This window comes from Oxyura jamaicensis, chromosome 2, assembly GCF_011077185.1.
Source record: "Oxyura jamaicensis isolate SHBP4307 breed ruddy duck chromosome 2, BPBGC_Ojam_1.0, whole genome shotgun sequence".
In the NCBI taxonomy this organism is placed as follows: domain Eukaryota; kingdom Metazoa; phylum Chordata; class Aves; order Anseriformes; family Anatidae; genus Oxyura; species Oxyura jamaicensis.
This window is the reverse complement of record NC_048894.1, coordinates 26,255,725-26,270,437: the sequence shown is the minus strand read 5'-3', so window position 1 is coordinate 26,270,437 and position 14,713 is coordinate 26,255,725. Positions and strand designations below refer to the sequence as shown.

The 14,713-nt window shown below is 36.8% G+C and overlaps 1 protein-coding gene across 4 annotated transcripts in view; it reads left to right on the top strand.

Annotated features, from left to right (window-relative positions):
- SLC25A13 (solute carrier family 25 member 13) overlaps nucleotides 1-14,713 on the top strand; it is a 99,199-nt gene that overhangs the window by 69,994 nt on the left and 14,492 nt on the right. For all 4 annotated transcript variants that reach the window (XM_035317344.1, XM_035317345.1, XM_035317343.1 and 1 more), the window contains one exon: nucleotides 11,555-11,695. In XM_035317344.1, coding sequence (XP_035173235.1) covers nucleotides 11,555-11,695 — 141 coding nt within the window. The remainder of the gene's footprint in view (nucleotides 1-11,554; nucleotides 11,696-14,713) is intronic.

The window sequence follows — 14,713 nt, the reverse complement described above, 5'->3', positions numbered from 1 at the left end:
GTTGTTCAAAGACCAGTGCACTTTACAGATAAAGAACACTGTTTATTTAAACTGGCTTTGATCACTGGGGCAGAGCAATGTTGGTATATTTTCAATCTATCTTTGTTTCTGTTGTCATAAGACAGATGAGGTCACATTTTCAAGCAGCTTCTACCTGTGTTGAAAACGTAGATTGAGCAGCAACTTAAAAACTACTTGTGTCTTAACCTCAGTAGGTGCAGACATCTGTTCTGTGTGTGCTTGCGGAGAGCATGCTGCGATTATCTAAGCCTCAGGGTGCAGTGGCTTGATTACGTTGCAGGCTGAGAAACCCCGGCTTTCTGTAATTCTCAGGAGATGGGGCAGGATTTGGCTGCTGTCTCGCTGCTCCCTCTGTTTGATCACTGACCTGTTGTAGACTGCCAGGTAGGATCCCTTGTTCTGTAACTTTAGGAGCATTCAGGGGAGAAAAAGAAGGGGGGGAGGGGGGGGTGAAGAAGAATGTGGGTCTCTAAAGCCCTAAAGAAAATGCATGCTGTAAATGAAGGAAAAATGCAATAAAGTACTTGCAGAGGAAAAAGTATTTGCCCCTTACACTAATAAAACATCTTATGAACATAGCAGCCATAGAAACTCAGCAAAATTTTCATTTAAAATGCCATTTGATCTAGAGTTTTTATTTTTACAGACTGCTGTGAATTTTTTTATTGCGGTAGAAAAAGCACTCTTTACAGAGACCTGTCATTCATGAGTACTGCAGCAAGCTTTTTGCCAGTAGTTCATTGTAAACTAGGGATCTGCTTGAAGAGATAGGTGGCTTGAGATGTATTTTAAACATTCTGTAAGCGTTGGCTTGTCATATTTGGTATTTGAAATATATGTTAAGCATGGGATGCTGCAGAAGGCTCTGGCAGCAGACGTGCGGTGGCAGAGTGCCCCGGGTCTCCTTTTAACCCGAGTGCTCCGCTTAAGGGCATAGGCTGGTGCCAGGCAGATAGGTTGCGACTTGTCTCTTCTGCAGGTGGTCTTTGTAGTTTTATTTTATTTATTTATTTGTAATTTTAAACTGAATTCAGACTAGCAACAGAGACTGTCATTACAAGTGGTGCCTAGTGTTTTGGGGAAAGGAGATGAATTTTTCTCTTGTGGTGTAAACATATGCATAAAATGTGAGATGCCAAAGGCAGGCCTTTTCCTCGAGCTTTCAGTATTGGACTGGCCTAACTTTTTGTGCCAGTTTAAGTTAGTGTGAAGCTTGTGATTTTGATGGAAACAGTAAGGACACTGTTGAATGCTTTTGAATATTTTCAGCCTTGGATTTTACCTCATTTCAAAATGTAGTAATCGCTTATGTGGGAGGCAAGAAGACAGAAGAGAGCATGATGTGCTGGAGTCTAAAAAGGGGCAGCCAAGTTGGATGAATTTTTTAAAAAGAAACCTGCCCTATCACCTTTCCAGTCTCCACATCCAGTTCTCAGCTGTGATTGTGTTACAAACACAGATGTTAAATTTTCCTTTTTCTGTGCTTTTATTTCCCCGGAGCACACTCATCGCTTAAGCAAGGATTTTGTGGGGGGATTCCTGCTAGGTTTTAATGGTTTAAATTCCAGTCCTGTAAGTACTTTATAGCATTGTTACTTAAGAAAAGGAGGACCAAGCAGATACTTGGATGGTTTGGGCTGTTTGGTAACATAAAGGGCTTTGAAGGGGTCAGTATCACCTGAGTAGCTCCACTCTGCTGGTCGCCCAACCATTGCCAGTCGTTGGCTTTTAAGTCCCTAAGGAGCGCTCTTTGCATCATAATTACTGAGAATTAGTACACATGGCTGACTTTTGCACTTGCAACTAAAGCTGATTGTTTCATTGAACAAGTCTTTTTCTGTTTTGTAAACTGTTTTCTCTCCTGAAAAAAAATAAAAAATAATTTAAAAAAAGAATAAAATAGAAAGATCCTTTACTCCCTGACCTCGTGGCACTTAGTTTAGTTAACAGCCTGTTTCATAGCTTTTTATTATGTGAAGATGAAAGTGATAGGTCGAGGCTTTTTTTTTTTTTTTTTGAGACCCTCAGAAATACAATTAATAGTACAGCCTGGATATTTTTATACAGAATCTTAAGGAGTGTTGTTATGTTAATCGCTGGCTCAAAATCTCCATCTCCTTTGTAAGAATTTTTCCTAGTGACTACAGCAGTTGTTACCTATGGAAATATATAGAAAAAGATTTGTACGATGACTGACACCCACCATGAACACCGGTCTCTCCTGTGTATTCAGGACTCTTATCACTCATGCAAATCCTATATAGCCCGTACCATTATTAGACTAGTAAAAAGCTCCGGTTCCAAGATGTAGTGTAATGATACTGTAGGGCAGCGATCTGCTAAGCCTCTAAATGACAAATCTGACTTCACCTCCTCAAATGAAAAAGTGCAAAAAAATGTTAGGCTTGATTTCTGCTGATGCTGTAACTTATCTTCAGGGATTCTTAGATAAAAGGATGAGTTTGGGTAAGCTGTAAGTGCAACTTAAAGTCTCTTTATTTACAGTGGCAATAATCTTGTAGTCTTTTTTTAATGGTCTTTAATTTATATTAAAAAAAAAAAACACACTACTCCAATTGATTTTATTGCTTTAATTGCTCTTTTCAACCTAATTACTGAAAAGCTTCATTTAAAAATAATCTGATATTTTTTGATACAGCACTGGTTATTATTCCTATTGCGGGGTTATATTAAACAACTAAAACTATCTCTAAAAGTGTCATAAAGGTTATCTGGGGGGGGGGGGTTGAAATGTTAGCTACATATTTACCACTACAGTTTTAGGTGACACAATCATTTTGCTTATTTCTTTAAATATATGAAACGGTTTCACATTTAATTGGAAAATACACAGTGTGTTTCTGGAATTAACAGTGGAAGAAATGCAAAAATTGAAAATAAAAAGCAATCAGAAAATACACACAAAGTATTAAGAAAAACAGGAGAAGTATTATAGCATGGCTGAAAAGAAACAGCTATATAATATACATGGACTTGTCTGCTTATAGCAATACAATTATATAGGTAAATTGGAGGCCTAATGCTCTGCAAGAAAAGGGAGAAACATTTTGCTTTGTAACCTTTCCTTCTGCTCTCCCTCCTCTTTCCAAGTGCACGCAGTCTTTTCCTTCCCAGCTGCTCAGTGTGTGCTCACTATTAGCTAGTTTAAATCATGTAGCACAGTACAATTACAGACCCCGTACAGATCTGCTTTTATTTAAGCTGTCAAGACAATTTTAGGCATATTTCTAGAGACTTTATAGTAATCATCATAAAGTTGGAACATATTGGACCTGCTTGGACAACCTCAACTCTGCCATGGAACATAAAAATTAGATACGGTTAAGATGGAGTTCATCTAGAAAGTGTGCAAAATCCTGTCCAGAATTAATTTTTATGAGGGAATACGATGTGAAATTCCAGATGAATTGTGCCAAATAACTGGTCCAGTGCAAATAGTTTTATTAAGCTACTTACAACGTTTATTTTATGTTTCAGAGAGCAGTAAAGTCCACATCTGAGCTGCATTTTCTCTTTTGCATTGTATTTGAGGTAGAGAGATGGACTCCAACTCCTACACTTCTTAGATCTCTAACTTAGAAAAGTTCAGACATTTCTAAGTTGGAGGCTAAACGATATTGAAGGTGTTACTCTTGTTTTCATTTTTCAGAAACCTAAATCTGACAAAATTCTGATCTATTTGGCAAGGAATTCTGAGCTATGGATAAAAATGAAACTGAGCATTAAGAAGGCAGGGACGGAATCCCTGCGTGTATATCTGAAAAAAAAAAAAAAAGAACAACTGTTACCACAGAAAAGTCTTGGTGCGGTTTATTGAGATACTTAAGTAAAAATGGTCTTCTTTACCATTACTCATACTAACTTTGAAAGCAAATGGCATACATTTCTTTTCTTGCACTCTTAACCGATGTATTGTAAGATGTCTATTCTCCCTGTAGCCAGGGACTGTAACTTCCTTTGCTTTAAAGAGCAGTTCTATATACACGTATAAAAGCCCGACAGTCACATCTCTTGTTTAAGAAACGGTTCAAAAGGCTCCTAATACTTGTTTTTTCTTGATGAAAATAAAAATATTTTCTGCAGATAATTGATTTTTGTTAAATAATCAGATTAAAACTATATTTAATTTAATTAATATAATGTAACAGAATATACTGTAATTAATTATATGTTTTAAAGTATAGTTTTCTTCTCTGAACGACTAATTGTTATTTTCAGCGTACTGGTTCTAAGTAATTTTAAACTGATACAAAAAAGAGCAGCTCGATACGGACTTAAATTTAACTTCACGTTTGCAAACCCATTGTGTTTCAACGCTGCTTTGTTTTAATTGTCTGGGATAAATTTTCGGCTAATCTTATTTTAAAGCCTTACAGTAAAGTTTGGGAAGGCAACATACAGTAACATGATAGCCCTTCCAGAGGTTGTACCAAAGGGTGGGGAAGTTCCTGGTGTAGGGTTCCTGCTTTTCTTTGACCTCACCCCACATTTCCTTGCAGGTTTGGATGTTTTAAAAAATAGCTTGCTGCATCTTTCACCCAGTCATACCTGTTTAAACTGGACTTTCCTGAATACATTAAGAAGTTATGCTGAACATGATATCGCTCTATTTTGAATTTTCCTTTTAGATTAGTTCATTTTATTTTTTTTCTAAGTGTACTTTCCCATAACAAATTAGATGTACTTTCCCCTTTTCCTTCCTCTCTCCTCTTCCTTTTCACTTCCCTTCTTCCAAAGGGGGAGAAAAAAAGTGAGAGATACAGATTAGGGGTGGAATTTTTACAAACTGTAAAATAAGAAAGGGTGCATAGATGTAGGTGATACATTTCCTATTATAGAGCAGTTCTGAACTATTAAAAAGCCCATTTTTTCCAGCAAACATACCTCATATTCTTTCCATTATTTTTTTTACTATTTTATTAGAAATATTGACTGAAAAAGTTTATATGAAGATGCATTATAGCTTAAAACATAATTGTTTTGACAATTATATTTTATTACCCATCCCTTTCTCTTGTTACTACTTCTTTTACAGGCAATAAAATATTGTAGTGTTTACCAGTGCAAGTTCAAAAATAGTAATAAAAAAAAAGGAAAGCAAAACCTCAAGCTCAAATCAGGAATTAAAAACTAGCTTTCTAAGAGAAAAAGGAAGATATTTATGATGTCACAGTAATTTATGATGTGACCAAGAAATAATGGGTCACAGTTTTAATACAGCTACCATGCCTTAAGACTTGAAAGGTCTGTAAATCATTAAACGATTCCACAACTAGTCAAAATAGACAAGTAGAGCAGACAGAGCCAAATGTTAACATATTTGACAGGTCTGTAGCTTAATTGCTTTTATAATGCCAATCAAGAAGGCTCCACTTTGATTTTTTTTGGCTGGGCTTCTGAGAACTGAATTACCTATAACGTAGAAAATATCAAATCCACAATTTTAAATTATTTTCCCATCGCGGAGCTGGTCAGTGCTTATAAACAAACCATACTCTTGTTTGTTTCTGTTTAGCCAGGTTATTAATAAACTACTATAGGGAATTGTCACAACTTGTATCTGAGTCTTGCAAATCTGAATGAAGCAGTAGCAGGAATGTTCTTCTTTTCAGGCTAATTACAATTCTATTTATGAGCACATTTACAGGAATGTTTGAAGGGGCTTGCTTTACGTTTTATGTACATGTGGACATTAACAAGATTTCGTGATTATAGCAGTGTTCGCTGTTTGTGCTGCTCCAAACTAAAACCTTTGCCAGACCAAGAGAAGTCTGTCCTCGGAAGACAAGAAAGATTAGCTGGGGAAAAACACAGTTCTGCCTGAGCAGCATGAAAGCTGTTTCTGTGCTAGCCTGGTCGGGGTAGTGAAAAACAGATGATTGAGGGCTCAGGAAATCTCCTCGTGGTCTGAAGAAAAGGTATTTACTATATGAACTCCCATTGCTAAAGAGCATTATCAGAATTCTGTATAGATAGGACCACAGATGAGAGCACACAAAATAGCACAAGATGGCTTGTCTGGATTTTTGAAGCCTGGCTTTATCTGAAAAAAGGTAACACAGAACCAACCTTTTGAGAACCCAGTATGATTTACCTTTGACACAGAGTGCCACATAATTAAGGTTTTCACCTTTGAAATATATAAGAAAAACAGTCACTTTGGACAGATGTCTGTTACTCAGCAGCTTTTCTGGTAACAGTCAAGTCCATAGTGAAATCACCTGTGTAGCAGCTCAGCACAATTCATTGGATGCTTTTGGTGTCTTTTGATACATAAACACCAAGACTTCTACAGGTAGTTTGGAGTGCAGCAATGGCACTCTGTAAATCTCCCTTCTAAGCCTTAGAATTAGTGATTTTGTGATAAATCATTTATGATTATTTATTTTTAGTACTGTTGCCCTTTGTTGTGCAATGAAGATGGTGACTCTTCTATTCTTGAATCGCTTGTGTGCCTTTTTAATTTAGATTTATTTATTTTTTTATGATGGAACAATCTTAATTTTGTGTCTGTACAGTGCTTAGTACTTTAGGAACCTTGACTTTAATTAGGATAAATGTAATCCAGCAAATGCACAAGAAAACAAGTTGCATCTGGCAGGCAGCAAGGAGTAAAGGCCTGGAACTGAGCGTGATATCCCATATGACTGGATATGATAATTGTCTAGAAAGTTTGGAACTTGCACCAGTCTGTCGTCTTGTAAATCCAATGAGTAAGCAAGACATGTCAGATAATTTCTTTTCAAGAGGTTAAATGTATAATATGTTGCTTATGTGTTTTAGTGGTTGCCATTAATTGCCATAATTGCTATCCTTGGGTGATATTGTTGGAAATATTAACACTCTCATAGCAGTAGTAATCCTTTCTTCATCCATAAACGTTAAAAGATGGTATGTGACAAGTTGGATAAAGAAGAAAGATCCAGGCTGACCCTAAATGCTCTTAGCTGAAAACAAGATAAAGGCTATGGCTCAAAGTAGTAAATAAGGTTAATTAGATGTGTTAGAAGAGTTAATGAGCAATAGCAATGAAAGGAATAATAATAATAATAATAATAAAAAAAAACTATTGCTTTCTTCTGGGATGGAAAACACAGAATTTCCTTCGTGAATTGCAAGTTGTGTTATTTTCAAAACCTACATTGAAGCTTTCAGATGGAGATTTGAAAGCTTCAGGAAGATTAGATCTGGTGTATTGATTTTTTATCATAGGGACACAAAATGCAGTTACATGAAAAAGAATGGAAATTTCTTGTCTTAGCGTAACGAAGCAGGTGAAAAACTGTTTATTTACCAATAAAATTTATTACAAGGTGATTTGGACATGTGAAGGAGAAGAAAACATTCTGACTTCTTAAAACTGGGGTGTTGTTAATCTGGTCATTATTAAACTTTTTTTTAAAATTATTATTTCAGTGTAGGATGGACTGTATTTCCCCATGGACAGAAAAAATAAAGCAACAAAACACCTCAACTATTCCCACTTCTCCTTTCTGTTCTGTGCAGTAGGAAAGTAGTAGGAGGAATGTGATAGATAGTAGTGTTACTGTACAAGGCTATACTGCCATCGAGAGGTGTTGGGTGATATCATACCAGGTACAGAGTTAAAGAACTGCAAAAGTGATAAAAAATATATTTATAAACCTTCACATATGTATGGATGCGTACTAGCTGTCCATGTGTTAAAACATACCGAACATTTTATAGGCATGCAGATTTCTTGTAACGTGTGTGTCAGGTCTAGGATGATGGAGGTATATCCCTTTCATTTTCTTGCTTTACATCAAACAAGACCATAAGAGCTTGTGATTAGGTCAAATGTTAAATTCTTTCTGAATAATATGGGCCCTTTGTGGGCCCCTTCAGATAATTATGCACTAGCTCTAGGTATTCGCTCTCGTAAATAAGCCAAAGTTGTAGTTTTTGTTTAATCACATGATAACAACTGAAAAGCAATGGATTTGCTTTTCCAATTGGATCATTTATTTCTTTAAAAAAAATTGAAAAAAAAAAAAAAAAAACATTGGAAGAGGTGATAAGGAATTTGGAGTTGGGGGTATTCAAGTTTGTAACTTCAGTCTAGAAAAATCGGTGTTGCTGGGAGCTATCTATGACAAACATTTGATAAAGGTTTTCCCGGAATGATTTTTGAGACGTTTAATGGAGAAATCATTAAGCTTGAGCTGCCTGAGCTTTAAACTGTGTTTATTCTGGCCAATAAAATAGTATCCCAGTTCTTACTTTTGGGAGCGTATTTTAAAAGTTTAAAACAAGCAGGTACACTTTTAACTGCAGAAGTTACCAAGTAAAAAGTTAAACTTTTTGCCAAATAAAATGAGCAGTATGATAAGGACGTGTTGGTTATGTTTTGTCTGTTTTTTCCACAACAGTTTATGCCAGTACCTTGAAGAAACTGGAAAAAAAAAAAGATGAATGAGATTTCTTTCATTGCACTCACTAAGTAAAAACTCAGACGGAAGAGAGAAACAATGCTATTGTGATTCAAGCTACTGACCTGGAGATCAGGGTATCTGGAGACTGTTACTAGTCAACCTAGGGGGACACACACACTGGGCATACAATTAACCTCCTTACCTTAAATCCCCTGCTTGTAAAACTGGAGTCGTTGTACTATCCTCACAGGAGCACCGGGAGGAAATAGCCATTAATATTTATGAGAGAGACACTTGCATACTATGATGATGAATAACACAATAGGAGTTACCAGTACTAGACAAGCAAGAAATCATTTCATTAGAGAGTATAGTAGCCATTTCTAGTTTGCTTCCCTTCCCTTTTGAGAGTAAGGATCTGCAGTTACCAGCACGGACAGTTAAATAACAGGGTGATAAAAGCTCCCCACCGGGCAACTGTCCCTGTTACCATTGGAGCTGCCTGTGCACCAGCTGATGGCAAACCAGCCTTCGTCTCCATCGCAAAGTAGGCAGGTGGCAGAAACCCTCCTACCGAGACCTTCTGTCAGGTATTGTAGGCCTCATCACTTTGAATTCCTCATCATTTGATTTTTGGAGTATACCTTTGGGTCAAATTCCGAGGATGACAAAGGTTGTGCAGTGTGCTGGGCTAGTACCCAGACGGTTTGGTAGAAAGGCTTCACTGGAAATTTCCAGTGTCTTTTGTTAGATGTCCTTTGTGGGCAACGAAACCAGTAGTCCTCACATCAGTTGTTTTAGTGTTTTTGGTAATGGCTGGTGCATACAGGTCTCAGTGCTTTAAAACTTTTGAATACAGCAAGCCTGCTTGTATGAGGTGGGTAAGTAATAGCATCCCCATTTTTCAAACAGCAAGCTGAAACAGAGAAAGGCTTGTGTGATTTAGCCAGAGCCACAAACATGGAATGCTCCAAGTATCACCGCAGCCAGGTCGGACATGCAAACATAAACACTGATGTGTGCCAGCACTTTAAACACTTCCCATTCCTTAAAATTCAGAAATTATTTGCCTTTATTCTCCTTTAAAACCAGGTACATTTCTATTTCCCTTCTCTAAATAGGGCATTCACTTATAAACATTTTATAGATTTTTAAATTACTCCATATTTTGGTGCATTAATAATCATAAATTAAACTTAATTTTGTTGTCATCTTCTGAGTTTTTATATGGTTTTCCCATAATGAGTATTAAAGAACCACTTCATGTGGAGTTACGCACAATGAACTGCAAGAATCATACTGAGAGAAAGCAGTTTGTTTGTGCTAACCTAGATCGGTTGATGGGAATTGTTAAACAGTGTATTTTGGAGGATGGCTGTGGTGTAGCAAATTCGCAAATGAATATTAGCACCTTGCAATTGGGATATTATCCTTTTAGGAAGAAAAAAAATGTGTGACGGCATGTGGGAACACTTAATATTTGTAATACATAGACCGTACTGTTTATTACATAGGAATTTAAAATTCACCAGAAAGACCTTTCCAAGATTTTTTTTTTTTTTGATTTTGAGACTTTGCAAGATGAGTAGGCAAGTAAAAGAAACTGTCTCATTTTTTTGTTTTGAGTGCTTACTTAATATGTTTTAAGTGCAAAACTGAAGTCAGTACATGTGCCAAATAATTTATCATTCTAATTTCTGATGGCAATAAGCATAGCAATTTTATATGTACTAGGATTCTGGTTTGGTAAATGCAGTTAAATTAAATTATGCCAATTTGAAAGTCAAAACCAGTTGAGTTACACAAGAGCATGCTTTTTCTGGTCAAAATAGGAAACATTTGGGATATTTTGGGGGTTATGTAAAGACTTTAATTTGTAACCACACCGTGTATGCTCAGTCTAAGTGGTAGACAAGAATAGTTGTTCGTGCGATTTGCCATTTCTTCAGCACATTATTTAAACCATATTACCGTGCCTATTTTTTATTTTGAATGATAGTTAATCTGAGCTGTGATTAATTCTTTTAACATTTGGGTAATTTAAAAAAGATGTGCGCATACTAGACATGGCTAGATGGAAGTGCTTTTAAAGGGAATTTGTTTTATTTTAGTTGTTTTTGTTGTGGGGAGTGTGGGGGTTGCCCTTTGGATAGTCTGTGATTTCACAACCTAGAAAGAGCATAGCTGCTAGGCCTTACAATTAAGAAATTAACAGAAATTAGAAGGACACTGATGAATTTTGGCCAGGTAGAGCTTGAAGTTTTGAATACACGTAGGTTATGTTATGTAACCTTTTTTTCTTATGGTTACGTTCTATGTTGTATATTGTGAATGAAATGAACTTTGCTAGAACTAGTTCAGAGTCTAAAATGCATCCCACCACAGTGTTTTAAATCTGACTAACTTTCAAGATCTGTTGAATGATACCAACAAACGGAGGCTGACACTTTAAAAACATTTAACAGTTGGTGATTAATGGAATCCTTCAGTCTGTAGACCTTCTCTCTGACTTGGTGCACAAATAACAATGTGGAGCTCGGGTTCTTGAATCAAACAGCACTTAATGACACCGACAGTGGTATTTCACTGGGATTTTAAAAAATGAAAAGTTATCTGCAGTTCTGGTCTTTGGAATCCCTGGGTGCTTTGTTGTATGAATTCTTGCCAAACTTGAAAAAGCTTCTGCCAGACTTTTACTCTTCAATAGTATGTTTTCACTTTCTATGTACTCACAGGTTCATCTCGATTTCATTCCTTAGTTGCTAATTCTTTCTTTTGCTTCATTACTCACTTTACAATGTTCTTGGCTTGTCAGTATTGCATAAATTGGTGTTTGTGAATATATCCTTGCAGCAAGAATTGAGCTAGCAGTTGTTTGATGTACTGCAGTGTCCTGCAGTGGCTGACCTGCTTCCTCTCTGTTTTCTGACCATTCACCTCCTGTGGGGGAGGTTTCTTGCCTTGTGAGCTGCAGTTTGTTAGCTAATATTAAAACTCACATCTGCTAATAACTCAACTGATTGCAGCAGTATTAAAAATATCTTCTCTTGAATGTATCGGGACATTATGTTGGAAATAATTTAATGAGTTAACATGCTGCCTTCTACTTTTAATTTCAGGCTGGAGGTTCTCAAGTGATCTTTACCAATCCACTAGAAATTGTCAAGATTCGATTACAGGTAGCTGGAGAAATTACTACTGGTCCACGAGTTAGTGCCCTTACTGTACTACGGGACTTGGGCTTCTTTGGTCTCTACAAGGTACCTTTTTATTTATATATAAATTAAAAGCCAATTATGAATATTTCAAACCGGAAGATCATTTCAATGCTCCCTCAAACTTTAATGAATGAACATAATTGTACTTCTTTTTAATTCTTTTTTAATGTGATATTGTATCTTCATTTTTCATTTCTAATTAAGGGAAGAAACTGTCTTGTGTTTTTAAGTATGTGGCTCTTTTGAATCTGACTAAAAATTCCTTTTATCATTTCAGCAGGTCTGGCTGTAGGTATTGTTCATTGAGGATTAGTTTATGATTCCTGATGTTCTGCCTGGTGTAAAAATAGACTTATTTTCATCTGCTTTCATGATATAGAGCTTACAGTTGTGAAGCAATGCTTTTGCTTTTCTGTGTTTGATTCAGCAGCTTTCCCAGATGTCATTGTTAATCTGGTGATGGGAATTAATTACAGCACAATGAGGAGTGAGGAAATACAGACAGTGGGAGCCCAGCGTAAAAGTAAACTCCTAAAGCAAGCTTCCTCTTACTAGTTTAGAAGAACTTTGTAACAAATAATCCTGGGAAAAGCTGCTTTAGTGCATGTGCTCTATGCTTCTGCTTTCCCCATTATCATCCATACATATATATAAATATACTCATAAATATATGAAAATAAAGTTAGGTTTAATGTTAGACCGATAAACACACATGCACACACACGGACTACAGCAGGATTAAAAACATATTTTGTAGATTCTAACAGGATGTATGCTTGGGTGTATAATTTAAAGGGCAAACATACAGCCTTCCACTTTTAGATGAAGCAGACAAGATGTGGAGGGGTATGGAAGGTCCTGGAATACTTGGAGATAGCCATTGCACTAGGTATTGAAACAAAAATTGTAACGAATGCCATACACTGCAGAGCATCATGTGGTGTTTCTTAAGATTTCACAGCTTACTCTACAGGAGAAAGCTTTCACACTGCCTATTTGTCCCAGTGTTACTAGTACAGTGGGTAGGATTTCTCTGTTTCTTATTTACAGCAGTGCAACTGTAAACTGAAGGTGCTTCAAAAACAACAAATGAGCCCCATCCCCCTCCTCCACAATATTTAAATTTCAGTCACATTTTTAAGCTTACAATCCTTTTAAATTGTTCTTTTAACATTACAAAGAGGAAACCTGCCCGGGGAGTAGATGTATGTATGTTTTGGCCTGGAGAGAAGTAGCAGGTCTGAATAGGATTTAATGGGGAGTTGTTTTTCCCTTTAAATCGACTTGCTAATTTTTTAGGTGTTTTACTGAAGCTGATGCCATTGTGTAAACTCCTAGTAAATGACATTATGGTGTCGATCAGGTCAACATTTACAACTGAAAACGTGGCTATGGTAAACAGTCTGCATCCCTTAGGCTGGGTAGGAATGGAGGGCAGCTACTGACTTTTACATGAACTAGTAAAAAGAAAACACAAAATGAGAAAGAATGGCAAGCAAGTTGACTGAAGGTAGCATTTCTACTTTTTTTTTCCTGAATATGTGCTATTAGTTGTTCAACAGTGTTTGCTGTTTTTTTTTCCATTTTTAAATAGTACAACCTGAGATATTATGGGTTATTTGTGTTTTCTAGTGTATATAGTTTGGGAATATTTTTAAGGAATACACCTGAACATGAGCTGTTACATCACTACTTTGCATTAAGACAGACAGTGTTGTTTAATCTATGTGGTTTCTTCGCTTCATTCATTAAGTCAATTTATCTGCACAAAAAAAACCACAGAAGGTTTTTTGTTTTGTTTTTACTCTTCTGCTGTCTTTATTGCTCTCTCTCTGCCCCTTTCTCTTTTCTCTCCCCAACCCTGCTGTGTGTGTGTCCTTTTGTAAGTCCAATTTGAATTCGTTGCCTGCAAACACTGGACAGATTTGGCAAAACTAGAAAACTTGACCTGGGAGTCAGTCATCCACCCAACAGAGCACAGCCCACATCAGAAAGCCCTTTTCCTGTGCACTCTTAGCCACTGCTAGCTCTGCCATTGGGCACGTTTGTGCTGTTATTCACCAAATATTTTAGCGCTGGAGCCAAAAAAAAGAGCAGTCCTATCCTTACACCACTGCGAGTATTGGTGCAGCCACATAATAATCTGGAATGGGAAATTAATTAAAACGAAAATCTATTCCTCCTTACAGCTTAGTTTTCTGAACAGGGATGGACTTGCTGTGTAGCCCCTCACAATGGTCTGTCCACACAGAGGGAGGAGAATGGCCTCACAGCATGGGGAACTCGTCGTTCTGCATCAGAGAAGCTTTACGGTGCCTTGAGGTGCTTCTGGAAGCAGCAGTGTTAGGTGCATACACATTATTCATCTGAATGCTTGTGCTGAAGCTGTCAGCGTTGGCGAGGCCAGGCAGGGATTAATACCTCATTGCATCGCGTGTAAGTCACCAGCCCCAGAAAACACTGCCCAGAGGCAGCAGTGGTCTAAACTTAATTTCAGCCTAAACTAGATTTGGAAGGTGCTATCTGTGCGGCAGGTGCTGCTTGTAAATTAATTCAGTGACTGCATTGACCAGTTGAATATCAAATAATAAATACTTTACTGAAGAGAACTGAACTATCTTGATAAACTTGGAATGGTTGTACACCTACCTAGTCAAATTAGCCATAAAACTGTAAAACAGAAATGAGGATTTTGTGTCTATCTCAGCACTTGTCATGCTGCTGTTCACTCTTAACATGAACAGGACTTTCATTTGCATCTTAAGACTTTGGTTTAGCTTTGGTTTTTGTGTCCGTGTAAAGATATATCTGATGCCCCAAATGTATTTATTTTAGCAGAACTAAATAGTAGTGTATGTGTGCTACTGCAGAAGAACAAAAACAGGTCCGTTTTTTAGAAAATATTTCTGTTTATGAATCTTTAAGTTATAGGCTTGATGGGCCTTCATGCAAATATTCCAGATGTTTAAACACTGTTGTGTGCTAGTGATGATTAAGGACCAACTGATTCACTTAATTTTGCAAGTGAAAGCAAAATTCTAGACTTCTCAGGATTTTTTA